Below are 15,843 nucleotides of genomic sequence, written 5' to 3'. Positions count from 1 at the left end.
GTGACTGCTGAGTGTCGGCACCTGTGTGCAGGTAAATGAGCCCAGCTGTTCTCAGGTCTGTGTTGGTGGGACGGACTGTGCCGATGCGTCGAAACGCGTGTTGTTTAGTTGTTTACGACGGGTGACGTCATCGATGACGTTCGAAGCCTCGCTGCGGGATCAGGAAGTGGTTCAAATTTTGGCGCGATGTATTGACAGATAAAAAGCACATGGATTGTCCACATATTGTGTGTAGTGTTGGACCACCTGAGCGACGTCTTCGTGTTTTAGTGGATCCTTCAAAGAACAGGAAGTTATCCCGGTGTGGAAACATTGACTTGGTCTCTCCTCAGTAAAGTAAGTACTCAGTATATTAACACTTTGTGTGTTTGTTTGTATTACAAGGAACTTTATTTTTCAGTCTGTGATTTTGTTCCCAGGTGAAATGTTTGTTTTGTGCTAGGAGGAATCACTTAAACCCCAACACTGTTGAACAAATACTGTTCCATCCATTTTCTATACCCACTTATTCCTCAACCAGGGTAACTGGGATCTGCTGGAGCCAAACAAATACTGTTTTTAAATAAAAAATAATAGTTTCCCCTTAAATCAGTCACACGAGCACATTCACTTTCCTCTTCCTTAACAGTTTGAATATGACTTTCAAACATTGTTTAGTTTGTGTACTACTACCACACAACAACCTCAGACTGTGTACTACTACCACACAACAACCTCAGACTGTGTACTACTACCACACAACAACCTCAGACTGTGTACTACTACCACACAACAATTTCAGACTATCTACTACTACCACACAACCTCAGACTGTGTACTACTACCACACAACAACCTCAGACTGTGTACTACTACCACACAACCTCAGACTGTGTACTACTACCACACAACAACCTCAGACTGTGTACTACTACCACACAACAACCTCAGACTGTGTACTACTACCACACAACAACCTCACTGTGTACTACTACCACACAACAACCTCAGACTGTGTACTACTACCACACAACAACCTCAGACTGTGTACTGCTACCACACAACCTCAGACTGTGTACTACTACCACACAACAACCTCAGACTGTGTACTACTACCACACAACAACCTCAGACTGTGTACTACTACCACACAACAACCTCACTGTGTACTACTACCACACAACAACCTCAGACTGTGTACTACTACCACACAACAACCTCAGACTGTGTACTACTACCACACAACAACCTCAGACTGTGTACTACTACCACACAACCTCAGACTGTGTACTACTACCACACAACAACCTCAGACTGTGTACTACTACCACACAACAACCTCAGACTGTGTACTGCTACCACACAACAACCTCAGACTGTGTACTGCTACCACACAACAACCTCAGACTGTGTACTACTACCACACAACAATTTCAGACTATCTACTACTACCACACAACCTCAGACTGTGTACTACTACCACACAACAACCTCAGACTGTGTACTACTACCACACAACAACCTCAGACTGTGTACTACTACCACACAACAACCTCAGACTGTGTACTACTACCACACAACAACCTCAGACTGTGTACTACTACCACACAACCTCAGACTGTGTACTGCTACCACACAACAACCTCAGACTGTGTACTACTACCACACAACAATTTCAGACTGTGTACTACTACCACACAACCTCAGACTGTGTACTACTACCACACAACAACCTCAGACTGTGTACTACTACCACACAACAACCTCAGACTGTGTACTACTACCACACAACAACCTCAGACTGTGTACTACTACCACACAACAACCTCAGACTGTGCACTACTACCACACAACAACCTCAGACTGTGCACTACTACCACACAACAACCTCAGACTGTGCACTACTACCACACAACAACCTCAGACTGTGCACTACTACCACACAACAACCTCAGACTGTGCACTACTACCACACAACAACCTCAGACTGTGCACTACTACCACACAACAACCTCAGACTGTGCACTACTACCACACAACAACCTCAGACTGTGCACTACTACCACACAGACTGTGTAAGCACAAGCACAGCACGTTAATAAGGAGAGACCAGTGGGTTATTATCTTCTCCTTAGTTAAATGAAAATGAATGTATTTGTTTTTCCTGGCAGCCATTATTCCTGTGCCCAAACTGTGGCAGCTTTGAGAGTATCCCATAGTTAACATGACATGACACATCTGCCTGTCTTACAGTCTTTGACCAGCAGGGGGATTTGAAGCTTCATCTTGCCATCACTTCTGATTGAGAAGGTTTTAAAAAGAAGAGTCACTGCAGGATTTCAACGCAACGACCTTCACTCAGGTAGGACCACATGCTTCCTGTTTATTATAACTAACAAGTCTTCTGGGTTTGTTGAAGTTTTATTTCAGAAACACCTTTATTTACTCTGGGTTTTTAACGAGCTGTGCAGATACAGATACAGCTGGAAATAAAACACATAAAGTGTCTTAATTGGGGCTGCAACGAATCCTCGAGGAAGTCGAATACAAAAAAATCTCCGGAGCAAATTCTTTGCCTCGACTATTCATTTAATTTTTATCACTTGCCTTATCGGGCCTGCTCTGCACAGGGATCATTGTTCCACACGGACCGTAATCACTGTTGCACAACGCATTTCAAAGTTAAAAAAGATGACAACACGGAACAATGTGTGTATTGTAAAGTAGAACTGGCGAACCCCAACAGCACTTTGTCAATGTGTCAACATCTGGACAGAAAACATCCGGTTGTGAACCATTATTGTTTCAAAATGCAAACGTCTGTTTTATCCGATTACTCGAATAATCGTTAAAATATTCAGTGAAATTCTCGACTCCAAAAATAATCGATAGGTGCAGCCCTGGTCGAAATAATAAACTGAAGCCTGGTGTTGTGTGTTCCTGATGAAAGTGCCTCCCTCCACTCGAAGAGAATATTAAGGAGCTGAGAACAACAGGAAACAGTTGGAGGCAGTTTCCCTGAGCGGTCACACGGTGGCGCTGATGCTCTTACAGCCAGAGTCAAATTCCTTTCCATGTTCAGTTGTTAGTCAGCAGCTTCTAAATAAAAATAATTTTATAGACACAGAGTTTAATGTGTCATCTTCATGAAGTTTACTGCTTTAGTCAAGTTTTCTTTATGTTGTGCAGCAGGAAAAATATCATCTATTATCTGCACAGTCAGTATGTTCCTGATCCTCACAGAACAACCTGTAAAAAGATACTGAAAACAAAATAATAATTACTAAACAGAATATTTACATCCAAAGAAAAAAACACGGCTCGTAGTTTTTGTATAAATAAGCAGGTTCATTTATTTGTCATTCACTCAGTTTCAGATGTATAAATATAAAGTTTAACGTTTTTCACAACAAACAAAAGCACAGACAGAAACATTAAATACATAATTAATACTTTCAGTTGGAACAAATCAGCTCTTATTTACAGAATATGTACACAAACAGAAAAGTGGTCCTCCGCTGCAGTGAACAAAAACAACTTCATCCATTTCATTTGAAGTCTGACCCTACGGCAACCCTGAAGGGGAAAAATACTACAATGCTCCTGGAAGGCTGGACAGAAATCTGATGTGAGGGAATTTAACTGTGGACGTTTGTGGTGTTTTCTGAAACATCTCACAGGATTTGTGTGGTGATATTATTTTCCTGAGGGAAGTGAACAGCTGGGCCTTCTCGGATTCAGGTGGACGAAAGTGGAGGAATGTACATGGATGGTTTTTGGCCTCCGTCCTTCATCAAACACAGAAAGGAAGAGAAATCCATCTGACGTGAGACTCAGCTGAGCCTTGAACTATTTCTCAACATGAAAAATACACCATGAACTGAACTGATTTCCACTTGCCAGGAAACCTGTTAAAACATATTTACTAGAACTACATTTCCCAGCATTCTTGATCACTTGATCTAAAAACTGACTGCGCTTATTTTTAACAGCAGTTAAAACGCTGAGTTGTGGAAAATCATCCCTGCCAGGAAAATAAATCTCCCTGGTGTCTTTCGGTTTTTAGTGAGTTAGTAATTAATTTCTCTTTGGTGATTCATGTTATTGTGACTGTTTATCTCACACTTTAGTTTTATTGTTGCTGCAGCTCCTGAGGTTTAGGAGGAACCTGATATTTGTTGGCTTCTACACTAGAGCCGAGTCAGAACCTATAAAACATCAGCTGACAACAGACACGCAGCTGGAAAGGACAGACATGTTTGTTGGTGCATGTTTGTTTTTTCATTTCTCGGATATTTCAAATCCACAATGGATTTTCCAGGTTCATTCAGTTTTTGTGTGGCAGGAACGAGTTTCCACATCTCAGCTGGAATAAAACCCGGTGGAGAAGCAGATGTTGGTAAAATAAAAACAGGTTCAGTTCATGTGTGCGCGTGTGTTTCCTGATTGGACGGTGTGACAGGTGTGAATGTCCCAGGTCGATATTTTATCTGAGGGTCTATAGGACCTGGTAGATCAGGCTGGGGTCCTGGCTGCTGGTCGGGGAGGGGACCTGTACGGGCCCCGGAGCCGCCGCCGCCGCCGCCGCCGCCACCTCCTCGGATGGCGGGGACCCGGGTCCGTCGGCGGCCGGGACGAGGCTGCTGCTGTCGGTGGAGATTCGCTCAACGATGCTGGACAGACAGTCCAGACTGGAGACCACCGAGCTGCGGTCGCTCTTCAGACCAGCTGCAAACGAGACGAAACCAGAGTCAAGACATAAATCCTGGTCTTAGAAAACTTTAACCTGATGAGTTTGATCATCGAGGTCGATACAGAAGAAAAGCTAAATATAATAAATATTAAACATATTATAAATATATTAAATACATAATAAATAATAAATATAATAAAAATAATAAAAAATATCAATAAAAACGCATCATTTTCTAACCGATTTGGGTTCATCTAAAATAATATTGATCATATTTAAAATGATCTTTCACAACAAAGGATTTAACTTTTACTAATTCAACCTTTTTTTACAAGATCATCGCGTTTTATTTTGTGACCTGGTTATTTCTTATTATCCGTCAGTGTCACAACAGGCTCTCACCGTTTGGAGTCGCGGAGAAATAGGAGCTGTTGTCGTAACTTCCCCTCCTGGTTGACTGACAGCTCGGCCCGTTAAAATCCGTCTGCGCAGAGAAAAACAGCAAATTCAGAAATTCAGAAACTGATGAGAAAAGCTGCAGCTTTTAGGATGAAACACCAACGAAGTAACAATGAACTGAAAGACTGAAAAGGAAATAGCAAGAATAATCCAGAAAATGGCTGAAACGATAATAATAATATTAATAATTATTAATGAGAATAATTTTCAAAACGTTAATGATCAATTGTATTTTTGATCATTGAATCAATTTAAAACCAAAAGTGTTCATGTGAATTATTGGATAAAGATAATTATATTAGTGCAGAAGTGGCCTTCAGTTCTTATGTTCTAGGGCCTTTGTTTTTAAAACTGTTACTGAATAAAGTGACTAAAGACCAAACTTTAAAGTGCAGTCAGCTCTAACCAAGAGATCAACGCGCTTAAATTGAAATAAATCTAATAATAATTTTATACTAATAATTTTAATAACAAAAATCAAGTTAAACAAAAAAATGAGAGGAATCCAAAGTCCGTGTTAAAGTGCGGGAAACAACTTGTCCGTGCGTAAAAGCGCACAAGAGAAATTCTGGGCACATTCAGAGCCAAAGCGCTCAGGCAGACTCCTCTGAGCCGCCCCCCTTTAACACCTGTCGGTCCATGAACTCACCATGCCATCAGAGCAGTTGGAGCGGGGGCTGGAGGAGTCTGAGTCCCCGCTGTATCGTTCCAGCGGTGGATAGAAGCCGTCGCCCTGGCCGGCCCTCAGCAGCGCCTGCAGTGACTCGATGTAGCTGATGGCGTTGCGCAGAATCTCCACTTTTGGCAGCCTCTGGTTGGGGTTGGCCGTAGTGCAGCGCTTCAGGGTCTCGAAGGCGTCGTTGACCTTGCTGAGCCGCCGTCGCTCCCGCAGCGTGGCCGCCTTCCGCCGGTCCGCGTTGGTGGTCTTCCTCTTGCAGGCCTTGCAGGCCCACAGCAGGCAGCGGCCAGCCTGGTGGTGCCCGCTGGGGGCGCGGACGTGCTCGTCGTCCTCCACCTCAGCGTGGTGGTGGAGGTGCAAGAGGGAAGACGGGGAGGAGGAAGAGGAGGAGGGGGAGGATGATGATGAAGAGGAGGAGTCGTCCGGCTTGAGCAGGCCCACATGGACCAGCCGCGGGTCCAGGTCCTCGAAGAAATGCATGTCGCTGGTGTTGAAGCAGGGGTCGTCATAGAAATCGTCGGCGGCGGGGATGGGGAAAGAGATATCCGACAACTCCATGGTTCAGTCCCAAACACACCAAAGAAGAAGAGAAATCCAGAGGTGGAGACCGTCTTCAGCCAAAAACCAAAAACTTCACACTTTTTATTTCAGGGCAGAAGAAGAGGAGGAGGGTTCACTGTTTCTGGGGAATGTAGAGTCCTGTCAAACTGATCTGTCCCTCAGCTGTTGACCTGGACCAATTTATACCTGAGACATCAACAAGGGGCGGGGCCAAGACGATGACATCGACCGAGGCCCGACCAATCAGCTTCCAGCAGGAGGGGTTTACTGCTTCACAGTAATTAGTGTACAGTTACCCCTAAGAGAGCAGTAACAGCCGCATAATATACTGCAGTACACAGGCTGTAGTTTAACAGCAGTTTGGTATAAAGTTCACAGTTTGTGTTTTAGTCTGTCTGTGTTTAGTCTTTATGTTTTTAATCTTAAATGTGTCTGATGTGAATGTAAAACATTAAAACTCCTAATGTGTCCTAATTTAAACTCGGCCTCCTGAAGGAATAACAAGCTGAAAAATACAAATGTAAAACTATATTTAGTGACAATATCAGGAATAAATAGTAAAGAATGCAGTGTAATATCCAACCTTTAATGAAACTACAATAATAAATTATAAATGTTGTTTGGAAGAATCAGGTTTTACTGAGGGAATTAAAGTTGTACATGTATTAGAACATTAACTTATTATTTTAGTTATTTAATTAACTATTTCTAGAAAAGTAAAATATTTTTAAGTCAAAGCAGCCAAAAGAAAAAATAAATAAGACTGAAAATAGGCTAAATTGTGAGGTTTGGAAGGAAAGTTTAATTGAGTTTACTCCATGATACAGAAGGAATAGGTGACCTTTGACCTGCTCCTTAACTGCTCTGTAACAGAGAGTTAAAGTTGTAAAGTTCAGGTTGGAAATGAATCAATGAAAATAAATCTTCTGAAAATAAATCAGCTCGACTGAAACAAGAACAAGATAAAAACCATGTTTTGTTTCTGTTTTCTGAAAGAAAAACAAATAAAAAGACGTGTCTGAGCAGAATCTCCTCCGCACAGCTCCAGTTTCTCCAGACACCACTTTAAGGTGTAAATACTGTGTGAAGTGTGAAGTCGGTAATCAAGTTAAATGTCAGTTTATTTTTAGGTGGAGTGTTTCTCTCTGAATGTGTCTCAGTCAGAGCAGATGCTCCTCCTCTGTCCTCACAGCTTTCATCGCCTGCCTCCATCAAACCCATGAATTTGATGTTTGCTGATGTTTATTGATTTTCTCTGAATTTCAGGCCCAGGTCCTGCAGCTGTAGTCCTCCACTGCTGCCGCTGGAGGGCGCTGCAGACCCTGAAGCTGCCCTGGGCCCTGAGCCCTGGGCCCTGAGCCTTGGGTCCTGAGCCTTGAGCCTTGGGCCTTTGGCCCTGAGCCCTGAGCCCTGTGCCTTGAGCCTTGAGCCTTGGGCCTTGGGCCCTGAGCCTTGGATCCTGAGCCCTGAGCCTTGAGCCTTGAGCCTTGGGCCTTGGGCCCTGAGCCCTGGGCCCTGAGCCTTGGGTCCTGAGCCCTGAGCCCTGAGCCTTGAGCCTTGGGCCTTGGGCCCTGAGCCCTGGGCCCTGAGCCTTGGGTCCTGAGCCCTGAGCCCTGAGCCTTGAGCCTTGGGCCTTGGGCCCTGAGCCCTGGGCCCTGAGCCTTGGGCCTTGAGCCTTGGGCCTTGGGTCCTGAGCCCTGAGCCTTGAGCCTTGGGCCTTGAGCCTTGGGCCTTGGGCCCTGAGCCCTGGGCCCTGAGCCTTGGGTCCTGAGCCCTGAGCCTTGAGCCTTGAGCCTTGGACCTTGGGCCCTGAGCCCTGAGCCTTGAGCCCTGAGCCGAGTGCTGCAGGCAGTAAACTGCCAGTCAGAAGTGACAGACAGATGCTGTGGACACATCAAGTGTCTGAGGAAATGGTCAATGTTATCACTGTTACTCCAAAAATGACTGACAGGCCTGTTGATGCAGGACCAAACTGCAGGAACAAATCCAGGTTTTACTGCAACCAAAGGCTTGTTAGTATAACTACACTAAAATGATTTAAATGATTTATGTTGATAATGATTTATAATAATTTATGAGGCAAAAATACAAAACTGAATAACAAAACATTATTTTAATCCATATATTTTTATTTTTTAACATCAAATGTGCAGTGAACAGAATAATTGGTTTCCATCCTCAGCTGTATTGAACAACACACTCAGATTACAGAGATCAAACAAACTCTTCTCTTTCACACAACAAGAGTCTACGATCAACCACTAAATACACCGAGGACATAAAAGTCAAATAACCTTTATGCTGAAAGGTCACATGACAGAGTAGGAGTACACCTGTAGGACAATGTGTAATTATACGAAGTATCTATATTCATGTACGTGTAAGAAATATAGTTAAAAACTTAGTCTCCTTGTTGGTGGTTTGGTGTAGCTGGGAAGTGCAGTTAGTCTGTGTTTGTGTGATGGAGGCTAACACTTTCCCTTTGCTTTCAGTCTTTGTGCTAAGCTAAGCTAAGACTTACAGTGTCTCTGCACTGGACACACAGAGATGAAACTCTGAGGAAGATGGGAAATTTCCCAAAGTGTCATCCTGGTCCTTCAGAACGAACCGGATTCTTATTTTTCACAGACTGAAGCTGCTCGTCCTGCAGCTCATTCAGGATTTACTCCCTAAACCCCCCAGTGTGGTCGCTGGTGCAGGCACTGGCGAGCAGGTCACCCAGTCGTTTGAGGTGAGCCGCTTGGCTCAGTTTGACCAGGACCTCCTCCGTCAGCTGCAGCAGCTCCAGACCTGGCAACACGGTGCAGGCCTGTACAATGTGTACTGTAGTTCCTCTTTATCATCTTCTTCATGAGACGTCTCGTTACAGAATCTGACCCACTTTTGTTGCATGATACATCATTTAGTCTCTGTGATGTATTTAGGCTTTCAAACAACATGGTGCCCAACGGGCCACTTTCAAACTGAACCGACTGAGATGAAACATGAGAGGAAACCCAAAACCGAATCAGGCTGAAGTGAGCCATAAAAGAGCCTGAGGCGTCGTCTCGCTGCGGCACACAGCACGTAAAGGACGGATAACAAGGTGTCCCAGGCTGCTGATGCTGTGCTGACTGGGCCCGGGGCCTCAGTCCTGACACGATTTTGCATGACTCATAAACCCGTGGCAGCGGTCGGAGGGCATGCTGTGACGCGCCAAGGCCACCGTCGCCGATGCCACTGGACATCTGGAAACACCATCAGCACCAGCGTCCCTCTGCCGCGCCATTAATCTCGCCAATTTTCCGGAACTCAGGGGGGGAAATATACACCCTGACGGGCTTATGGCCAGAGCCAGGGGCAGGTCTCCAGGGCTTTAACCTCCCTCCTTCTCCGGCCTCCTGGTATCTCGACCCAACCCCTCACCCCATCCTATCACTGACGCCTGGCCCAAATGAAGAGCTTCGTTCCAAAATGAGATCTCTGGCATTTGGGGGAAAAAAGAAACAGAGAGATCTGGAGACACCTGCTCTGACAAAATGACGGATTGCACAGGAGGAAAGATAAATCCTTGTGATGGGACGTTTTGGGAGGAACGTGAGGTTGCTGGCAGCGTAAAACGAGAACGCTTTTACAGACTGAAGCGTCTCTGTCTCACAGATACAGTTCAGATCATAAATTTTGTTTCAAAATGGATCCACAAAACAGCTCGTCATACCGGAGCATCTGAACCCCCTCAGGACCCGTGAGGAGGGTCCAACAAACCACCCCATCCTGCTGAACAACTGCTGCAAGGTCTGACCTCTGAGGTGTAAATTCACAAAGTTCAGCACAAGTGTGATATATTTGTATTTACTTTTACTACAGACAGAAATAGTGCACTTTTTACTCCACTGTATTTATCTAGTGGAAGGTTACTTTGCAGCTTCCTGGAGTCGGGTCAGGGTCATGGAGGAGAAGCCAGCGGTCCCTGTGACAGAGCTTCAGAAATCCTCAGACCTTTATGGCAGAGAGGTCAGACACAGACGCTGTGTCACTGTGTCACATTTACAGATAGTGAATATGGAGAAACACCTGCATGTTACCAATGGCATCATGTTAGCATGCTGGTGTTAGCATTTAGCTCAAAGAACCACGTAGCCTCCCAGAGCTGCTAATCCTCACACTGTGACACGTTCTCATGATATTGATTTGAGTTTTCCCACTGCATGACTGAACCTAGCTATTTTCTGTTTGACCAACAGTTTCTCTCCAGTGGACTCTGGTTCAGAGGTGAAACCCCTTGTTCCCCTCCTCGCCTGTTTCAGCTTGTCTCCTGAGGGCAGGATGAGTGACGGGAGGGGCTGGCTGCTCCCTGGGGGTCAGCTTGTCTTTAAGGTAAGAAAGGTCGGTTCTCACCCCTGATGCAACCCCCCTCAATTCCCTCTGACCTTCAGACACCTCAATAATCACCTGGTCTGGACCTCACTGTAACAGAGTCCTGACAGAGCCTTGACATAGGAGCTTGACAGAGGCCTGACAGAGACTCAAGAGAAACCAGACAGAGTCCTGATGGAGATCTGACAGAGTCCTGACAGAGGAGCTCAATAAAGTCCCAAGAGGGGCCCAACACAGGAACCTGAAAGAGACCCGGCAGACACCCAACAGAGGCCCAATATAGTCCTGGCAGAGGAGCCGGGAAGAGTGCCGGCTGAGACTCAACAGAATCCTAACAGAGTCCTGAGAGAGACCCAACAGAGGAGCCTGAAAAAGTCTCTCGAAAGAGTCCCCCTCATAGATCCAAAAGAATTCTGACAGTCACTGCATAGACCCGACTGAGGCCTGGACACCACAACACATCTCCTGCTCTGACTGACTGGACATCCACCTTGAGCCACGTACAGACCAGTAACCTGCAGGATTTCATAGTGAAGATATAGTAGAAGTGACACATATACTCTTAAAACACGTGTCACCACTGTTCTAATCTGCTCACAGCTGAGCTTCAAATGACAGCACACACTGATTCATGACCCTGTGGAGGTTTGCCATCGCCACAACCCCCCATGTTCCTCTGTCAAACACAAACACTCTGTGTCTGAGTGTTGCAGCTGTCAACAGGCACTTGGAGCTTCACTCAGGAACATGGTTGTTGTTATTGTTGTCCAGCTGAACTTTCTGTACCTACACGACCAGCAGATACAGTGGGCACGGTCAAATCATTAAAAATGCTCAGCTCTGTTCATGATCAGCAGACAGAACATGAAAGAATTGGCTAATTTTGGCTGTACTTCAGGTTAGCTGGTTTGGTCCTTTACCTTAATGCAAAGACTTCATGGTCCTTCCACTGAACCTTAGATCACAGTGATGTCTCTATAATCTGTGTCCAGCCACTGAAGGAATAGCCTGACCTTCTGGCAAACACATTTATTTGCTTTCTGACTAGAAAAGGGTAGAAACAGTTAGCCTGGATCTGTCTTAGAGTAACAAAGTCCACCAGCCAGCACCTGTAGAAAACCACAAACAGGAAAAATTATTCATAATCATTTTCTATTAACAGCATGTTTATGTGACATGAACACAGAATAAGCAGATGTGTTCACATTATCCCTGTGACCTGCTGAAGCTTTTTTAATAGACGACTGAACAATCACGTCCACCCAGTGTGAAACCAGAGAACCTGATTTCCAATTCTAGTCAATTCTAAATACTGAAGTCGTGTTTATCTTAAAATTCCTTTTAGAGACAAGAGGTTAACAGATAAATACCGACAGCACAGATAGTAACAAGGCAGGGCTAAATAATTTACTGTGTGAGACTGGACGCACACACAGAGCACTTAATAATCTTAAAATGTGCAGGCTGACAGGAGAGGTGTCGGCCTTCACACCTGCTGCCTGCTGTAAACCACCAACACTACAACGACTGCATTGTCCCCCACCGGGGGCAGATTATTTTACACTCACTCACACTGAGCTGGGTTAGTTGGGAGCAGCAGATTTTACTGCCCTGTACACAGTTGTGTGGTTTGTTGTGTTTGTGGACTGAAGACAGAGCTCAGGTTGTATAAAACGTCACAGGTCATATTCACAAAGGACCAAATACCACTTCAAAACATCATGCCATCAAGATCAAGATCTGCCAGTAGAGCCCTGTAGACAAATTAAATAAATACCTATATAGAAATGACATACAGTTTATTCAACAGAAACCATCACACACACAGCAACACTAATTAAAACAATGAGTACAGTCTGTTAGCAATGATAGCTTGTACAGTTTTAAAGTCTCTGAGGGGGATGATTGTCTCTAATTCAGACTGTGTTGCAGATCATACCAGTAGTGGGGTCTGTCCCATTTCAGAGCTGGTATTAGAAACTCTGGGCTCTGAATGCAACTAAGAATCTTAAACATCTCAACAAATTAGGAAGCAAGATGCTACAGATAAAGACACTTGTGAAGATGCCTCCTGGATGTCTGTGATGACCTATGGCCTTTTCATACATAACCCAGGTCAGTGAAAGCAGCATGAAGTCATCCAAATAAGCCCTGATGTGATGTGGAGCTGGTGGCATACAGGATGGTACCATCAGCATAAAAATGTGTATTACAGTGGGAAATACATAATTTGTTTGTACCGAGTAAAAAGCAGGTGGGCCTGATATGGATCCTTGAGGAACCTCTTGTACGGAAATACTGATGTTATGGGTTTAACTTTCATTTTACCTGTTCTGTGTTTAGGACAGGGGTCATTTTGCTTTTTACCAATCTGCAGTAAAGTATTTGTCCTGATGTTATCACAGTTATGGAAATGTTTGAAACTAATATGTTGCTCTAATTTCTATATGTTAACTTACACCAACCTACGGCTGCTCTGATCTCATCCAAACATGGAGAGTTTTTTTTCCCCATGGGAGCAAAGACCTGATTGGCACAGTTGGGTTTTCAACTGGGAAAGAGTCGGTTTCTGCTGCTGAAAGAAAATGAAAATAATATCTATGATCTGTGGTCAATAACAAACATATTTTTCAAAAACTCCACAGATCGGGAAGAGAAAATGGAGCCAGCCTTCGTAAAGAGGGTCCCAGCGGACTTGTGCCGCCTAGGACGCCGCCTCTCATTTTGAATTCCTGTCTCTCATCACATGACCCGCCTTATAAATACATCGCTGCTCTGGGCTCATGTCAGGCCTCATGTCTTCATGCTTCAGACAGAACAGCTGGTCCACTAAACAGAACAAAAACAGATCGTCTGACTCCTCCACACTGCTCAGAGTCTGTTTTAAAAGGTTTTCCTGTCTCTTTCATGCCCAGTGCAGAATGGAAATGTCTGTCACATCGATACCTTAATCATTAATGTATATTTCCCTGATTCTAAGATTATAAAACTTGTGTTGCATCACTTTGAACATTATGTACAAGAAGACCATGTTACTGTATGTTCAGACTCGGGAGATATCTGCATCAAGTACGTAACGTGTGATATTAGTTGAATATTAAGCATTTGGTCAACTGTACTAGACTGCAACATGATCCTACATGAACAATGTACCCACTGAGTTAAACTCTCTGTCTTGTCTCTTTTCAGAGGACTGACATGGCCACTGAGCACGGTGGTGCTGGCCCGGCCTGCAGTGGGTCACAGCTGTCAAACAGATCAGCAGGACTTCTCTTTACACCGAGCCAACGGCTGTCTGGGAGAATCTTCTGGACCTTCATCAGATACAAACTCCTCAGCTCACAACTCGCCTCATTACTGCCCTTAATGGAGGAAGGACAGAGGCAGGGTAACTTCACTTACTGATCAGAGCGAGCCTGGAGTGGTGCCCTGTTTCATCGCAGGGACCTGATCCTGCACCCATGAGCATTTTGCTGCTGCTGTTGTTGTGAAAGACGTTTTTGTGTGGATGAGCAAACCTTTGGAGCATTGGTGGCCTCTGAAGCAGGAGGGAAGTAAATCTGAGGTTATCTCTGAGTCCCCCCACCCTCCTATGCCTCTTGTGCCAGACTCTGTGATTACCCAGAAATCCTCTGGAATGCCCCCTTCCTCATTAAAGAGACAAATATAGCCCGTGTAGTCCAGGGAGGGATGGAGGGTAAATGGATGCCGCAGTGTTATGTGGCAGAAATGAAACAATGATGAATGATGATGCTTGGGAAGGAGGGAGGGGGGTAAAAACACGACTATTTCCAGCGATGGGGGAAACACATTCTTTGCACATGCGAGGCATTTGGTGCTGGGGGGGCGGGCAAAGACCCCACAGTGATGGAGAGGAATTCAGCTTCCAGTGTCATCATGACAAAAGTAATAAAGTTAGTATTGTAATTTAATTTTAGAGCAATTAGTATTTGAGCCCCTGATTACTACTACATGACTACTACTGCGACTGCTAATATTTACACTAATATTAAATACCCGTGACTCCATGATATAATCACTAATCGTAATAATCCTATGATACCAGTAGCAGATTTATTTGTGTCGCATGTTAACTCTCAAGTGAAAGCTGTGACAAATAGAAATGTGGTTTCTATGCAGTGGCTTGTGTCAAGCAGCTGTGTTGATGTTCAGCTCCGCACAGACTCATGTGTCCTTCTCTCTGCATTGTGGGAATAGTGACGATGACCCAGATATCATCATCACTGAAACCTGCTGCTTGGTCCATCAGCGTGTCTGTTAAATGTATTGCACTAGTGTAGGATAAACACATCGGGAACATCTGACAGTGAGACCACAGTTTCAGATTCGCCCCGTGCTGCCAGGTTATTTGATGGGGGGGAGTTTGTGTGACACCTGCATGGTTCTACATTTTACTCTGTACTATGTGAAATCGTGTCCAAAGAAGTGACCTGTTTTTTTTTTTTTTAACCTTTATTTATTTACAGTTTGGCAAATCGGTTGAATTAGCTGTTAGCAGTTCCTGTTTGTAGTGTACCCATGGATGTAGAAACAACCACCTCCAGGTTACTGTGATGCCGAAGGAAACTTAAAACCTGATGGTTATCAGGCCAGTTCTGTTGTTAAAAGGTGAATCTTTTCCCTTCGATTGATTATTAGTCATTTGTTTGCTGTTGTTCATTTGTTTCAGTTCCCACAATCCCCCAGTGAAGGAAGGAAGGACTCACCAGGATGAAACCACTGCAGATGGATTGGTCAGTTTTGTTTAATGTGGATCTTGTACCAGATGTTATTTTAACCAAGGCTGTGATGGTTATGGTGAGGGTAAGGGGCTATAGGAAAGCATTATGGCTATGAGTCTCCTCACAGCAAAAGATATGGTGTGTGTGTGTGTGTGTGTGTGTGTGTGTGTGTGTGTGTGTGTGTGTGTGTGTGTGGGTTGGGGGGGGTTCATGGCGTGGCCTCTCTGTGTGGTCTGTCACCCTTTAACCTTCAGGCCCGAGGAGCCTCCACACTCTGAGTCAACACACCCACAGCCTCAGTGCTGCTGCTCTTCACACTTTAAACAGCAGCCATGTTTGATTCCCAGTGAAGGTTCTTAGAAAGAAATGTTCTA

The 15,843-nt window shown here is 44.6% G+C and overlaps 1 protein-coding gene and 1 long non-coding RNA gene across 2 annotated transcripts; one reads left to right on the top strand and one right to left on the bottom strand.

Moving 5' to 3' along the window:
• The first annotated feature begins 108 nt into the window (after positions 1-108).
• On the top strand, positions 109-15,525 carry LOC113132924 (uncharacterized). The gene is made up of 5 exons (XR_003295944.1): positions 109-336; positions 2,233-2,341; positions 10,595-10,727; positions 13,917-14,641; positions 15,418-15,525. It is a non-coding gene; the product is annotated as an uncharacterized LOC113132924 (long non-coding RNA).
• myod1 (myogenic differentiation 1) lies at positions 3,307-6,522 on the bottom strand. Its single transcript, XM_026311372.2, has 3 exons — positions 5,781-6,522; positions 5,075-5,156; positions 3,307-4,707 (listed from the first exon to the last, which is right to left on the bottom strand). Exons 1-3 carry the CDS (start codon positions 6,366-6,368, stop codon positions 4,478-4,480), a joined length of 900 nt encoding a protein of 299 aa, XP_026167157.1. The 5' UTR covers positions 6,369-6,522; the 3' UTR covers positions 3,307-4,477.
• Positions 15,526-15,843: the final 318 nt, after the last annotated feature.

The sequence above is a fragment of the Mastacembelus armatus genome, chromosome 6 (genome assembly GCF_900324485.2).
Source record: "Mastacembelus armatus chromosome 6, fMasArm1.2, whole genome shotgun sequence".
NCBI classification, from domain to species: Eukaryota; Metazoa; Chordata; class Actinopteri; order Synbranchiformes; family Mastacembelidae; genus Mastacembelus; species Mastacembelus armatus.
The sequence above is the reverse complement of the archived record's forward strand: the minus strand, read 5'-3'. Positions and strand labels throughout refer to the sequence as shown.